The sequence below is a fragment of the Ammospiza nelsoni genome, chromosome 2, assembly GCF_027579445.1.
Source record: "Ammospiza nelsoni isolate bAmmNel1 chromosome 2, bAmmNel1.pri, whole genome shotgun sequence".
Taxonomy (NCBI): Eukaryota; Metazoa; Chordata; class Aves; order Passeriformes; family Passerellidae; genus Ammospiza; species Ammospiza nelsoni.
In genome coordinates this window covers 18,659,390-18,675,731 of record NC_080634.1, presented here as the reverse complement: position 1 = coordinate 18,675,731, position 16,342 = coordinate 18,659,390, and the positions used below count along the sequence as shown (strand labels likewise).

Here is a 16,342-nt window from a genome sequence, read left to right as displayed (position 1 = left end):
ACAGGAGGGACAACGTCTGCGTCCCCACGAAGGCAATCCCCACCCGACCGCCACCACCCCAGAGGCCTCAGGCTGCCCCTCAGCCGGCGGGACCCGGTGGCACCAGAGCCCCCCCTCGCTCAACCCGACCCCGGCCGGGTGCGATACCGCTCCCTCCCCTGCCGGCCGCCGCTTCCCGCCCCCTCCCCATCCCCAGTCCGCTCCCGGCCGCTGCCCCGCCCCGTGCTTGCACCCACGTCCATTTGCTAGATGCCGCGTCAATCAAGCAGATCTGCCCTTGCGATTGGCTATTGTGCGGCAGCGTTCCCGCCCCCGGGCAGAAGGCCGCGCTGGCGGCGCGGCGCGCAGGCGCGCACGCAGTGTTGTCCCGGGGGTGGGCATGTTCCGAGGAGAGGAGCGGCCGCCAGCGCGCCGCGGGGAGGGGGCGGGCGCGGCTGAAGGAGCGGGGCCGCCGCCGCCGGGGAGCCAGCCTCACTTCCTGGGAGTGCGGGGAGACCACAGCCTGCCGGGGGCTGCGAGCGGTGCCGCAGACAGACCTGTGCGTGTGCATCTCTCTCTCTCTCTTTCTGTCTCTCTGTCTCTCTGTCTCTTTTGCATGTGCCTGTAGGACTCTCCACACACGCGCGCACATTCCCACCCACCCGCCGGGCGGGCTGGGCTGGGGTACGGGAGGGCGATGCGGGCGGCAGGGCAGGAGTTCTTCGCGCTTCCCCCTGAGGCAGCGCTCCCTCGCCCGCCGCCAGCAGCAGCCGCACGGGGCAGAGTCCTGCGGGGCGGCCGGCGCGGAGCGGAGCGGGACGGGCGCGGGCGGCGGGGCGGGATGGGATGCGCTCCGCCTGCCTCCCGCGGCACTGAAGCCGCCGCGGCCGGAGGGAGGAGAGCCTGCTCCGGGGAGACGCTTCTCCTGCGCTCCGCTCCGCCGCGGGGACCGGGGAACCTCCTCCCTGCCGCCGCCCGCTCCCGGCTCTCCCGGCGGCCGCTCTAGCCCTTGGCACCCGGTCCCTGCGTGTGCCGGGGGCCGGGTCCGTGTGCCGCCGCTGCCCCGCCTGCCCTGCGGTGCCTGCCTGCTGCCCGCGCTGCCTCCTCTGCTCCCTCCTCCCGCTCCTGCCCCCGCTCCGCCGCGGCCTCTTTTGTTGTGCCGTGCCGGGCATGTGCCCGCGGCCGGGGCGCAGGGACGGGCAGGGTGTGTTCCCCCCTCCCGATGTCGGTGTTGACAATAAATCCGGGATCGCTTCTGCCAATGTAAACCCGGGCCAGGTGGGTTTACGCTGTTTGTCATGAAAAGTTAAGCTTGTTCCTAAACATGCCCTGATCTTGCCCTTTCCTGCCCGTGAAGAAGGAAGTGTTGCCTCGCAGGCTGCGACGGGCTCTGTGATAAGATGTTTTCGGAGCACCTTGTGAGCCTGTGTTTCTCTGTCCTTGCGGCCAGCTTGGCTCCCAGATGGCCAATTCCCTCAACGGCCGGAACCCGCGCAAGGGACGGATCCTGGGCTTCATCGATGCCATTCAGGATGCTGTGGGCCCCCCCAAGCAGGCAGCTGCTGACCGCAGGACTGTGGAGAAGACCTGGAAACTTATGGACAAAGTGGTGGGTGTCTCTGCGCGTCCGTGTATGCACACAGTGAAGAATGGGGCTATTTAAATAGGTCCACAGGGGCAAACAGCTTCTTCCTGCAGCTCTGAGTGCTGTGCTGCATGTGCCTCGGGGAGTAAGGGGACTTATGTTTTAGGTTATTTAAGCATCATTTGTCTTTTTTTTTTTTTTTTTTTTTTTTTTTTTTTCCCAGTGGCCTCTGGCTATGTTTTTTTAAATCTTGGTTTGTGGAAGGAAAACAAATGTGTGTGTTTGCCTTAGGCTATTGTTATTTTCAGATCCTTTAAAATGACTCAAAGTTGAAGAGCTGTCCTAACCAAAAGCTGCTTAACTTGGACTTGTAATCACATATTCTGTGTGTTTCATGTTGTGTCACACTGTTAGTCTGCAAACAAGACCTCTGAAATATTAAGCTTCAGTTAAGCTAATTGTCCTGTGAGATATGTTGGTGATGGCAACATAGATGTGTTTGTGCTTTTAGGAATGTGCGTGGGGACTGGGGGATGTCACTCTTGTCAGTTTAGTAAACAGATTAGTATGGCATGCCTAACTTTTAAAGTATGTGTTCTGCATTTTAATGACTTATAAGTACATCTACTATTAATTTTGAAACTAGAAATACACTGTACTGAAACTCATTTTTCAGGAAGTGGGAGGATAGACTTTAGCTCTTATGTTTCCCCTCACTAGCCTGATACATTTTGTTTAGTATTCTTTGAAATGACAGCTTGTATCATAATAGATTGTCTAGGAGAGTGCCTTACCGGTGGTAGGAAGAGTTGATTGTAACATGGCTGGCTGTTCAGGAGAGGCAGGGACTCTGCTTTGCGTACTGTGTGATACTTTAAAAGCTTCTTCTTGGAACTGCTGAGCAGTGAGGATTGCTACCTGTTGGCCTTGGGTCTGTATAGTGATACAGTTACCACTTTTAACTCTGATTCTCTGTGATTTAGCAGAGCTCTTTGCTTTCCCTGTAGCTCTTGTGAAATAAGATGTTCAACATTTATTGACATTTATAATTAGTTATACTGGCTGGGTGGAGACTGATGTAGTATGCCTTTTCAAGTGTTTAAGTATTTTTTGAAGTCCTTATAGGCTCTTTATTGCTGCTACAAGACTAGTATCTGTCTTTCCACGGTGTTTGCTGGCAGCAATTATAAACTGAAACCCCAGGTTTAATTAAAATGGTTATTATCACAAAGACTTTGTTGCAACTTTCCTGTCCATGGTCAGGATGCTGTTAACAGTGAGTTCTCTTGTGTTAAGGACTGTGAGTATAAATACTCGAAAGTAGGTACTCTTCAGTAGGAGGAAGTTTTCAGCTTGGGAGCAAGGAATCTGGTTTGGTGTTCAAACCACGTGGGGAATGCAGAGCTCTGATTTCCCTGTGTCAGGCCATTTACAGATCTTTACAGATTTAGTAAGGTTATACCCTAATTTGTTTGTAAAATCACAATTACCAGAAAGTCTTTATTCCACTGCTTGGATTTCTGGATTGCTTTCACTCATCCAATACATGATAACTGTATTTGTCACAGCCCATCAAAGTAGCCAGGAAGGCCTCTTTGGTAGAAGACACTGGAAGGGCTGGGCACTGTGCTTCCTTTTTCATTTTACTGTATAAGTGTCCTCAATTTGGATCTTTAATGTATCCTCTTTAAGCTGCTCTCAGTTAATCAAATTTTATTTCCAAATTGTATTAAAGTATACCAGACAGGATGATGTCATAGTGTGAGAATGCTCAAGCTTGTTGGTTGTGATTTTAGCATTTGGTACTTGTACTGAAAGGATGTGTTTGAGCAAATTTAATATGCTGGCAAACAGATTTAAATCTCATAGCCTTGTGTGGCAGCAGGCACAGGAAGGTCATTTTTTCCTCCATCTAGATCAAACCCAGGGATTAAAATCAAAAATAGAAACCTGCTCGGTCAACTGTTGTTTTAAATCCAATTTCTGGAGTGTGTCCTATGACTGATTTCTGTGGTGGGTGACTGATCAAATTAATACCTAGCAAAGGCAGAAGTTCTGCCAAGTCAGTAGGGTGCTATCCATAGTAAGGTTGTGGCTTGGAGGCCTATTTTACTTGTTGTAATAACAGTTATTATGCTTGTTTATTCTTTGACTATAGTAGCTGTGATAATCATCTTATTGCTGTAGTAAGGTAGCTGAAGTTTTCCCCCAGTCTGACGATGTTAAGAAAATGAATAGTGGAAACAAAGCAAAGCTTTTATCTTGACCAAACACTGAAAAAAGAGCAGCCTTAAAAACTAGTGGCAGAGCTTAATAATTTCTGGTTTGCATTTTTTTCTTTTTTAAAGTTGATACATTCTACCTTTCCTTCATTTCTTTCTGTAATTTTGTCCTCTGGCAGATGAGGTTTTCTGTATTAATTACTTGTTTTCAACAATAAGGGATTAACCAAACATTCCTACCCTATGAGAACTGTGCTACGAGAGTAGTTTTGTGGTGTATGCAAAAATTCTGGCTACCTAGACACCATGCAAACTTCTTTGTGTAGAATTGGTTATGTGTCCTGCTTTCAAATTGTTCAGATTTCACGATAATGTCAACTTTCCATGGGCTGATGCTTTAGGTTGGAATAGGCAGAATATTGCAGTTCTGTTTGGGTGCTCTTTAAACTTTTATTATCAGTGTGAAGATAATAATGGATTTTGAAAACGAGTTCTTTAGCAGGACAGAATGTTTGAATAATGCTCCTGCTTAGAGCCTTGTTTGTAAAAGTTACTATAAGCAACATTCTTGCAGGGAATAAAAAAAATAATCTGCATGTAGATAGTCAGTGAATGTAAATTGTTATCTGTCCATATATTTTTCCTTTTTATACTTCATACAGTGGGATCTATACTTTTTGTGGTTTATTGCTATGTCTTTTGTAAATTTATAATGTTACCTGCATTATTAAAGGAAAAACAATATTAAGCATCAATGTCAAGCTTCTCTACTGCTTTTCTCATGGGTAAGAAATAGCTTTATCACTGAGAACCAAGAATACTTCAACTTCTGTGCAGTGCTAAAGATAATATTTCTTTTATGGTTTAGAAGGCTAGCCTTGCTTTTCAATGCTTGCATTGCATAGGAAAGTTGACCATATATCTCTGGACTTTCAGGAAGCAAATTACTGTTTTTAAACCACCATGAATGTTTTATCTTGTAAATAAATAAAAAATGAATATTGTTAACAAATAACTCAAGTTTTCCTTTAAACTGTGCATAAATTACATGAGCTTTTGTTTTTCTGAGTTTGTAAACCTGACGGCTTTTAAAACCTAGACCCTAGCCATGTATTAGTATTAGAGAATAATGGTATGTTGAGACAGCTTTGGGAGAGAATTACTACTATGTAAGCACTGGAATAGTTAGGACTGTTTACTGCTTGGTCTATTTAGAGTAGTCAGTACTATTTTTTTTCACACTTCATTCCTGTGGGATTAAAGCTGGTAAAATCATGATAAATTCTGAACAGGATTTTTTTTTAAAAATGGGTGTATTTCATCAACTTTTAATCACTTTTCATTCCTCCTATGCATTGGGCCTGAAAATAATTAAATTTTCTACTATGAAGATTAACAATATTGACTAAACTATTTGAGTGCACTGTCATGGCCCACCAGTTGCTTGACTCTGACTGTATAAATGCAGATGGCATTGATTTGCTATTTAGTAATTATTTACGAGCAAACTAGAGTGCTTCTCCAAAGCTTATACTATTGACCTAGTGAGTAAAAGCTGTGTTACCTCTGCAGCTTAGTATTGTGGTTTTCTTTAAATTAACATCTGTCAGCATCTGAGTATACAGAGCATGGTAGTTGAAGCTGAGTGCATTGGTTATCCTTTGCAAAACTTCATGTAATTGATTCTATGGTCAAAGTTGGTAGGAAATCTTATGTCCTCTGTCTGCTGCTTAAGGGAAAGGAATACAAAATTAAACAGAGAAACAGAAGCTTCTCTCTTTCTAATTGGAAGGAAGTAAAATTACCCTCCAAAGTCAACTCTCCTTGTGTGTCTGTGGCATCAGCATTCTTATTGTTTATTCTTCCACTGTGGAAACATATGGCTCAGTTGCAATGTGGTAGCTGTTGAACAAGCACTTACTGTATTCTCAGGAAAAAGATTGGTGTTTAGGTCACCTCTACTTGTATTCTGATGAGGGCTTTTCTTCCTATGGAAAATGAAATGCATTGCAGTTAAGGTAACTTCAGGCAGGAAAAAAATCTGTGTCAAAGAAGCATAATGTTCAAACTTTCAGCATTTTCCTTATTAGCCCCTCCTGATTAAGTTTTTCAGAATTCCTTGTTGTTGCATTGGATGTAGTGGGTTGCTGGAGAGTTGTTATGGTTTCTTAACTGCAGAGCTGCCTTTATGCTGTCTGTGGTGTGTCAAGGCGTTTTCTAATTCTTTGACTGCTTTGTGCAGCATGGCAGAAGAGCTTGTTCAGTTGGCCAGTTTGGAAGTGTAGTTTTGGAAGTGTGTGAGCATTGATGCTCCAGTTGTTCTGAGCCATTCAGTGCAGCTGAAAACAGCGTTAAGCGGATGTCCTAGTCATTAGATACTCACTCTGTTTTAGCTGAGTTACTTTCCTTGTATTGTCTTTGACTAGCCTTAGGTGTTTAAACACATTGTGTTAAGGCTGCTGTCCTTTGCTTGAACAAGGGTGCTTTTGTCAAATGAGTCAGGGGCTGTCAACTTTGCTTTAAATAAATTCTGATCAGATAGAACATAGTTTTTAGCAAGAAATTAATTGTCTGTGTACAATCGGCCTCCATTACTCTCATCTCTGATGATGTTATGAAAAAATGCCTTATAAAGTAAGATAAATATCTTCAAAAGTTTTGAGTAGTGGCATTTATTTTGGTTAGGGGTGGGCAAGAAGGGGAGAGGGCATTAATGTTTTTCTGCAAAGGAACTAGAAGTAAATTGTCTGGAAGTTCCAGAGTTAACTGTTTCAAAATCAGTTTCTGGTAGATTAAGGTAATGCCTCAGTTTTCACAGAGTTGCAATCTTATTGTTTCTGTGATTCTGGATTAAGTACTTGGATTTTCCCTGAGTGTGAGCTACTGAAAGGAGCTTAATTTTGTCTCAGTTTGCCTCAATAAGAGAGATATTTTTTACTAACTTGCTCACTGCCTTTCATTTTTTACCACTGAGTGCTTGCTAAATATATACATGCTTACTTCCAGTCATAACAATACAAAAATCACACAGTGATATGATTCATGTCCGCTCCTCATGTGTTGGTGAGAGTTGCCTCGTAGAGTGCAATATAGATTTCTTTATTTTAGGGATGTTGGGGTTTTTTTTGTGTTTGTTTGTTTTGAGTTCTGTTTTCTTTTGAAGAAAGCTCTTGGCAAATCTTTTGCGTCAGCAGGTGTCTTTTCTTACTGCTTACTTTTAATTGTGAACTGCTGTGGTATGTGTCAGGACATCCTGACTGGAAACCATATGGTTTACCAACCATCTCCTTACAGACTTACTTCCTTTGAAGCCTTGTGTACTCTGTAAAGTGAAGGAAACCTTATACTACTTCAGTGGATCTCTGATTTGAACATACTATTAGTATTTTTTTCAATTATAATGCATAAAGCTAATGAAGGTGTTGAAGAATTTTTGTGTGGTTTTCTTAAAAGCTTGTTCTAAAATGGAAGGTTCTGGTAATGTGCTGTATTTATCTCTCCAAATTCAGCAGAAAGTGTAGCCTTGTAAACTATCTTGTATGTAATGATGTGAGACTGAAGAAAACTTTCAAGAAGTTCTGGAAGAAAATATAGTTCTTCCTTATAAATGGATATTATTTCTGTATAGCTGAATGGGCTGATTGTTGAAAATACAGCAACCAGCATAAGCAAATTGCTTTTTCTTGTTTTAATATTTTAATGGTATTTCTAATATATATGAAATCACTTATATTCTGCTTTTTGGCACATCTGATCAAAAAGATAGGCTTCAGAAAGGTAATTAATTCTTTGTTCATGCGATTTAAGTTAGGGTAAATAAGTAATTCAGAATGATTGCAGCCTTCTCTGCTTGTGGTCTGCTCTCATTGCTGACTTTTTTCTCTGAGTAAACATTTTGATCTTTCAGATGTTTTTTCCCTTATGCTTGTTACTTCAGAGAGTTGTGAGGCTTGATCAGTGACAGATTTGTGTCACCTGTAGTTGGTCTTGTGAAGAATGTCATTCTAGTTTCAAGTTTTCACTAAACCAGAAATCACAGTGAACTCAAAGTTCAGAGGAAAAAAAGAATCTGGTTTTCATAAAGATTTTCACTTCTGTATTTGGGATTCCAGTTCTTCTTACTCTTCTACTAAAAGAAATTCCTGTATGTCTCTGCATGGATGATTTTCAGGTCTAGCTACACATGTAAGATTCTTTGCCTGTGTTACTGACATCTCCTTAGAGAATTCTACCTGTCAGCCTAACTTCAGTGCTTTTCTAATCTTGTAAGAATGCTATCATAGCCAACCTTTATTCTTTGAAAATACTGCTTTAGACATCTCCTAACCCACACCTGGGGCCCTGTTGTCCCTTTTTAAAATCCTGATGACCTTATCTATATCACATAAAATAGAAACAAGTTATTTTCATTTTCAAAGCTCTTACAGTTGTGGATTGCAGTTTCAGACTATATTACTGGTCAAGAGATGATCAAATATGCTTTAGTTTTTTTTCTGTTTCCTTCCAGCACATTCTCAACTTTAAGGACTTCCTTTGTAAGCCATTAAATTATTTGAGAGCTTGCTGTGGAACTTTGCAGTTTATGTCTAGAAATACCAAACTGCTGGTGTTCAGTCTCTGAACCATTCTTCAGCATGTTGAACAGCTCATGTATTCATATTTGCCTGCTTCCTTTTTTTTCCCTACTGAGATGTAAATTTCTCTGGGATACGGATGTTCTACAACATGTCAGAAGGCTTCCTGATGTATTACTTGGTCTAAAAGTTGAAAGAATAATAGAAATTACTAAAATAACAATCAGTGAAATGAGGGGAGCTATTGCAAATGTTATGTTTTAAATACTGTTTCAAATGGTGCTAAACTTTTAAAAAACTTCTAAGTGCTTGACTTTTGTCCACTCTATCTCCACTTTTCTATGACCACCCGTTACGTCAGTGTAATTGCCTGGTTGTGTTCTTGCACTGTATGTTTCAGACCCAAACTATTACCTGTTTGCTTTGCTGTTTGGGGTGCATGAAGGTCTGTTAGTGGCAGCAATCTTAATGCAGTGAATTTCTTAATGGTGTAGATGTAGAAATTACAGGAGACGTCAGCAATAGTGATAGGGCTCTGAGTAGAGAGGTTGAGTGTTACAGGATACAGGTTTGTTCCCCTCTCTCCCAGAAAAGCTCAAGGATGCATTTTTTCAAGTTGATAGATTAGTAGGAATAGGAATCTCCTTTCAGCAGTATTAAGATGTTTTTATAGCCTCATTAGTTACCTCAAAAGAATGTCAAAGTCACTAATATATAATGTGGCAATCTCCAAATGATCCCTATAAAACTTTTATACCACATGGTCTTAATTTCTTCATAAGTATTTGCATATGTACAGCTGCACACACATCTAGATTGTGTCCCTATGCAATGCTTTAGCTGAGCTTGAGTAGCTCGGTGCATCAGCAGTCAAAAACTACCTGTTAATTTTACTCTCTTTTTCTTCTAGAGCAGAGCATTACAGAACAAACTATCAGAAAATGTAGATAGCTCAGAAACAATTCTAATCTTGCTATGTTAAGGATGTGTAGGACACAAACAGTACCTTTCTCTTCCAGTAACATTTCCAGTGGGAACTAGATTAAAATAAAGATATTCTGTTAGCCTAAACTTATTCTTTGTGTAATATATATTCAATTAATATTTGTGCCATTTGGGATCACAATGATTCCAAGTCCATTGAGATGTTTTCTTCTATTTGCTTTAAATGGCAAAGTTTTAGTAGTGAAGGCACTACAGGGATAGTTTTGCTGAGGCACTGCCAGAAGATTCCCTCCTGCCCAGTAGAGCAGCCAGCTCCAAGATGTTGATGGCCATTGGGAACAGTGGTGCTTCTGGGCTAATGTCTTAAAGAAGGGGGAGAAAAGCTTCTGTGCAGAAGCAAATTGCAGCCAGGGAAGAGGGGAGTGAGAATGTGTGAGAGAAACACCTCTGCAGCCACACAGCTCAGTGAAGGAGGGGGAGGTGTTCTGGGTGCTGGAGCAGAGATTCCCCCCCAGCCCATGGTGGCGGCCGTGCAGGTCCACAGTGGAGCCGACATTCCATGTAAGCCATGGAGCACCCCATGTCAGAGCAGGCTGATGTGGGCTGTGATACCCTCAGGAACCTGTGCTAGAACAGGCTCCTGGCAGGACCTGTGCTCCCGTGGAGAGAAGAGCCCACGTTGGAGCGGGTTTCCTGGCAGAACTTGGGTCCCTGCAGAGCACCCATGCTGGAGCAGTCTGTTCCTGGAGGACTACACCCTATGGAGGGGATATGTTGTAGAGGAGTTTGTGAAGAACTGGATATGTTGTAGGGGAGTTTGTTTAGATCTGTGGTCTGTGAGGAGGACTCATGCTGGGGAAGTTCCAAGATGACTGTCTCTTGTGGGAGGGACCCCTGTCTGGAGCAAGGGAAAAGTGTGAGGAGTTCTCTCAAGGAGAGAGGAGTGGCAAAGACAAGGAGTGATGAACTGACCACAGCTCCCATTCATTGTACTACTGTGGGGGAGGAGGTAGAGTGGAACATAAAATTAGGAGGGAAGGAGGGAGTGGTGGGTGGAATGTGTTTTTAAGGTTTGGTTTTATTAATTAAATGAATTAAGTTCCCTGAGTGGAGGCTAAGTATCTTAATATTAAGTACCTGTGACAGTGTTTGGTGAATGATTTCTCCCTCTCCTTGTCTTGACGTACAAGTCTTTCGTTATGGGTAGGGGAATGAGAAAGAAGCTTTGGTGGGCACCTCCTCACCCAGCCTAAGGCAAAGTTTTGAACTTCTATTCCAGCCAGGAGCTGGAAAACAATGCCTTTATAATATTTTTGTTTCCTGGTTTACAATGTCTGGTTTTGAGTGACTCAAAGTCTGTCTGTTGTAGGTAATAACTTTTGAAGCACTATCTCAGTTCAGACCATTTTCTTATGTGCAGAGCTTTCAAAATTAAATTTCCCTAGGGTCTCAGAGACTGTATTGCTGGATAAAGAGAGCCAGTAGATGACAAAGTAATTTATGTCAGTTCTTAGTAGATACTTAAACACCTGTAGCTAAGTTAACCTGCAAAAAACAGATATGTATGAAAGTACTGCTCTTGGCATTTTTGCGTGCTGTGTTTTGATATGCTCCTTAGCATATATTAGACAGGAAAAAACATACTTTCAGGGCAAACTCACAAAACATGTAGGTAAGCTTGTTTGCTTTTTATAGATGTGACAAGATTGAGTAAAATTTTGCCTCTTTTGACATTAGACTATGTTGGAATTTCACAGAATATAAATGAAGTAGGATTTAATTCTTTGGGACTGGAGGCTAGAGAAGTATGTTATACCTGATAAATTGGAAAATATCAGATCAGTTTTTGTCTCAATGGTTTTCTTGTCTTTTACATCCTCTTTTTTTTTGCTTATAGGTAAGATTGTGCCAAAACCCAAAGCTTCAACTCAAAAACAGCCCACCTTACATACTTGACATTCTACCTGATACTTACCAACATTTGCGACTTATACTGAGCAAATACGATGACAACCAGAAACTTGCACAACTCAGTGAGAATGAGTATTTTAAAATCTACATTGACAGCCTTATGAAAAAATCCAAACGGGCCATAAGACTCTTTAAAGAAGGAAAGGAAAGAATGTATGAAGAGCAGTCACAGGACAGGTAAGCTAAATACTTAAATGTGAAGTAGATCATCTGGTCTGTCTGCATTCTTAGCACTGTTGTCTGCAGTCATTGTGTTTTGACATTTTTAATTATTTAAAGAGCAGAAATATTTATTGCTTGGATTCATTGACCCTGCAGTTCAATCAGTAATTTGCTGGATTTGTTTCACTGTATGCTCTAATCTGTCGCTTTGTGACCTTTAAAACCAAGTGCATTTCCTTCATAAAACATTCATTTCATTGTAATTACTTATTCACAGGGCTTACAGTATGTAGCTTTTCCTGTGGTAGAGAGAGTGACTGTTCACTTGGATTGAGCATGACCTCCCTCCCTACCCTACATCCTTAAACTTTGGGAGCCATGATGGATATTGACTTAGAGTTTTCACAAGTGATGGAATGAAGCAAAACAATATTCACACTTTTCAAATATTACGCAATTTTATGGTGAGGTAATGATAATGTTAGTTTCATGCCATGAAACCTTTTTGGAAATCTAATGGATTTGTAATGGTTCAGTTTTAATAAAAGGAATTAATGTCCACTTTATCTGCACTCTTGTTGGTAACTGAGGAAGTTTTTAATATTTTATTTGATTGCCTAATATTTTAAAAAATAATATCTCAGGAAATTCTGTGCAAGATCTGCAATCTTGTTTTGAGAAGAGAGGGATACAAGTTGTTGTGGCCATTAGTCTTTACCTTGTGTGGTATTACTGTAAATCTGTGCAAATGAGGGGGACATTGCTCTTTCTGAAGTCTCCTCTTTTTAAAGGAGATAGTGGGGAATGAGATTACAAGTGAATGGAGGATTGAATTCCTGCTCTTCTGTCTGTCTGCATTTGAGCTCTGAGGCAGGCATGGTGGCAGTGTAGTTTTACAGCTGGTGAAATTGTTGGTAGAAGTAGTGAAATGTCTACATTCTTGTAAATGTCACTGCTGTTATGTTTGAATTGTACATATGTTCCTTCCAGATCTTTGGCAGTGATTATAGCTACTCAGTCTGCCATGATAGTCTTTTGGGTTTGGGAGGGTGTCTGAAATTTGCTTGACACCTAAGGACTTTTTCTTAACATCAAAACTGTCCAGGTGTGAATATACTTAGGCAAAAATGCTCCAAGAGGAGCAAAATACATTGTTTAAGGTATTTTAGTGATCAGTAAAGACTTTGATGAATGAATGGTTTTTGTGTTTCAATTTGTAAGTGTGTAAACCCATGTTTTCACTGCAGATGTGTTCTTACCAGAGCTCTTGAGAGAGTTATCACTGAGCCTATTGCTGCCTATTTTAGGTATCCCATTTGGTGTATGAAGAATGACAGAAGTCATTGTGTGTCAAAGGAAATATGAACTTGTTATGACAAGGGAAATTTGACAGAAGTAGTTTGATTATGTAAGCAGGTTTTATTTTGACTTACCTGTGTTGTATGAAGCCTTAATCTAGTTACAGGTTTGTTTAAAGTTAGCAAAAATTAAAGCAAATTTCAGTGTCACTTTTTCAAACTACTTGCTATGAGCTCTGCACAGTCATTCAGGCAGTATTTTAGTAACTCTTATTGCTAGAGTTGCTTCTTTCCAGTTAGCCATTACATTTTCTGTGTTAGGGTAACAGTGGTGATAGAAGGACATTTTTTGGGAAGCACAAAGTGCTTCCTTTGAAGAAGGTGTTGTTAGCATATTTACTGTCTGTTTGGGTCATTCTTGTGAGATGGTTGGAGAGGTGGGATTCTAAAACAAATCATACTAATGAAGTGCACTGAATCATAATAGTTATTTCAGGCTTTTAAAATCAATATTTCAGAAGGTGGCAGCTATTTTATTTTGCCTAACTGATGGAGTTCAGAGCTTGAAAATAGGAGCGTAAAGAAATGTTTTTCTTGTGTTCAAATTGTTAGCTGTGTTTCCTGAACAAATTGCATTCTGACTTAAAACAAAAAAATTGTAAGCATCACTTCATTAGATCATGACCCATGTCATTCCAAGTAAAAGTCTATTTCTTTATGATTTCAGTGTATCATCTTTCATCCACTGGTGATGCTTTATCTGTATGTGTATCCTAGTTTTAAGTTGAATTAAGGTGTACTTGCTTGCTGAGCCATATGACGCAGTATCTTCAATATACTTGATCCTGCTAATTCTTGGTAACTTAGCAAAATAAGTTTTTATTATGTTTTCTTTGCTTCCAAATATGCTTGCACTGATCTTATTTGTTAGCATTATAGTGTAATTGTAGCAGTGATCATTAAAAGATTGTGTTTTTGAAGATTATTCCAAAATGACTGTCAATTTGTAGTCGAATTATTGGGAAATAGTTTTAAGAAAAGGTAAGGCAAATGTTGGCACCTGGACAGTTTCTGTGGTTTTCATTCTTACTCTATTTAAGTTTCTGGATAAAAGGGCATCATGACAAAGAGAAAAGCTTCATTCTTCATGAATCTGATTGGTATCATTTTAGCCTATTAGCATTACTGACTAATCTTCATTTTTACAGTGATGGTACATTTAGAAACCAGTGCCAATATGCATGTGATTTTGTTTGTGTGATGACACAAAAATTACTCTATTGCGAATAATTTATCATAAATTTTAGTTTTCAAAGATGCTTTGGATGAAACAAGTTAGAGAAGCAGCACTAATGCACTGTAAGCTTTTCTGTCAGCCATTTGTACATAATCTGACTGCCACAGTATCTTGTTTCCATATCAAACACATGTGATGGCCATTTAAGAGTAGTTGGTGCTGCCATTCTGTACTCTATTGCATGAGTCTCACTAAGGGAAAATAGGGTTTGCAAGTTTGTTTCCCGTGCTTAACTGCTTCATTTTCTGAATATGGTGTCTTCTACAAAATTATGTCCTTTCAGCCTTCTTGCTTAATGAACTAAGAGATAATGTCCAGTAAGTTCTGTAAACAGTACTAGATATAGATCATGCAGAAGTCTTTCTGTGAATGAAGTAATTTTACTTTTTGTCACAGATTTTACTTTTTAAAAGGTTATTAACGCAAGATTATTAGAATTACTGGTTCAGGCTTGTCTACTCTTAAAAGAGTTTCTCTGTCTTTGAAGGTTTTGGGGTTGTCTTTTCTTCTTTTCATTGCTTTTCTTTTTGCCCTTTGTTTATTGGGAAGTAAACTAAAGCTGGAAAACATCATTTCAGTGAAGTACAAACTTCCTTCCTTTTTGCTGTATTCCAGAATTAGGCATTCAGAAAAAATAAAAACTCTGTTGAATGGCAGTTTTTGAGACAAATGTGTTAACCAGGTGTAGAAATCAAGCGCAGAAGTTATAATGATAAGACTATAGGAGGAATAAAGTGGCAGTGGGGAGATTACATTTGGATTCATTCAAGGTGCTGGACATAGTCCTCACTTCTTACTAATGGAGACAAGTGGAAGGTTTCCTGTGATTTCCTGTAAATCATAACCTTAGAAGAATGTCTTGAAATGGAACTTATTTTCTGACTTTTAATATTGCTCGCCTCCTGCTATAGGCCCTTTATAAGAGGAGAGGCAGAAAAGTATAAAACCAGGGTGTATACTTGTTTTTAGTAATCTCCTAAAATGCTCCTTGGTTCAGCCAGAGTTGGTTGGCTGTTTGTTTTAAAGTGGTATTCCAGAGGTGGAACATAGATATTTCTAAAGTAGCCGATGGTACAGGTGAAGATGTCAAGAGAAGACGTGTGGTGATTTTGCGGTCAGTGGAAGAAGATGTGTGTGAAGGAAATGTCAAAGTCCTTCAAGATGATCACAAAACCACTTGTTTCTGTCTAGAAAGTCTTGATTCAAATTACGTGTTTCTATATTGTACAGCTTGTTGAAATGTTGGTGCAGAATTCTTATAGTCTCTCAAGTCTTGTAAGGAGGTCTTGTACCTGCAATTCAAATGATAGATAAGTTCTCCTTTGTTACTGTTCATGGGTGTTACTGGGTTTATAGAGTATTCCATTCCTCTTCCTTAAGTCCGCGTTGACTGCTGTGGTCAGTTATGGTTCTTGGATCAAGTCCTTGAACTGGTGCATTAAAGTACACAACGTTCTTTCTGCTGCAGAAATTTCTCACCTATTTCTCCTTATTTTGATAGTACAGACTTGATAAGAGGTTAAAATAGTATCAGGATGGGTGTCAGGTGGGCCAGCTGTAATGCAGTAGCCCTTTGTGTACTTCTGTCCTGTGCTGTGAGGTAACTTACTCTGCTTCCTTGAATTACCTCCACTTATATCACAACCTGGCTGTTTTATTTATAGGAATTTAGGAAGTTTATAACTTAGCTAGCTTCGCAACTTGTTTGTGTCTCCAGGCAGAGCAGGTTTTGTTGATTGTGGGAACGATCAGGAAGAGTAAAGTTTTAGTTCAGGATGATTTTGTTTGGAGAAGTTAAGATTGTTTTGGCTGATGTTTTTTTGTTTGACAAATAGAATGTACAGATTCAGAAAAGGATGCTGTTAGTGGCCCTTTCCATAGAGCCAGTTTTGGCTTTTGGTGGATGTCACATAGATAGCTTCATAATTGTTGAATAAAAGTTATGGGCTCCTTGGTATCCTGTGATTTGTTCTGTTTTCCAAGCATATGATGTAGTTTTTGGTCTCCAGTAAATTCCTCTAAGCTATACATACCATCAATCTGTTGCTTAACACGATATATAAACCCCTAAACTTAAAGTGTCTCAATACATTTTAGAGGTGTAATATATTGACTGTTCTACTCTGGTCTTGCTGAAGCTGAGAGAAAGGAATCTAGTATTTGGTTTTTTCCTTCTTGTGTTTATTTGTATTTTTAGATCATTCCTTCATTAGATTTTTAGTGGAAGAAATTGCCTTACTGTGCTTGAAAGTCTTCTGGAGTGTTGGCCCATTGCTTCTGTGTGTCCCTAGAAACAGGAGGGCACTTTT

General features: G+C 40.5%; 1 protein-coding gene across 2 annotated transcripts in view; it reads left to right on the top strand.

The window, feature by feature from the left end:
- Nucleotides 1–439: 439 nt before the first annotated feature.
- The window catches only part of CBLB (Cbl proto-oncogene B), a 130,023-nt gene continuing 114,120 nt past the window's right edge, over nt 440–16,342 (top strand). The window contains exons 1-3 of one of the 2 annotated variants that reach the window (XM_059494087.1): nt 440–538; nt 1,430–1,588; nt 11,203–11,453. In XM_059494087.1, coding sequence (XP_059350070.1) covers nt 1,442–1,588; nt 11,203–11,453 — 398 coding nt within the window. In that variant the 5' untranslated portion in view covers nt 440–538; nt 1,430–1,441. The remainder of the gene's footprint in view (nt 539–1,429; nt 1,589–11,202; nt 11,454–16,342) is intronic. The other variant, XM_059494088.1, reaches the window with a different exon arrangement.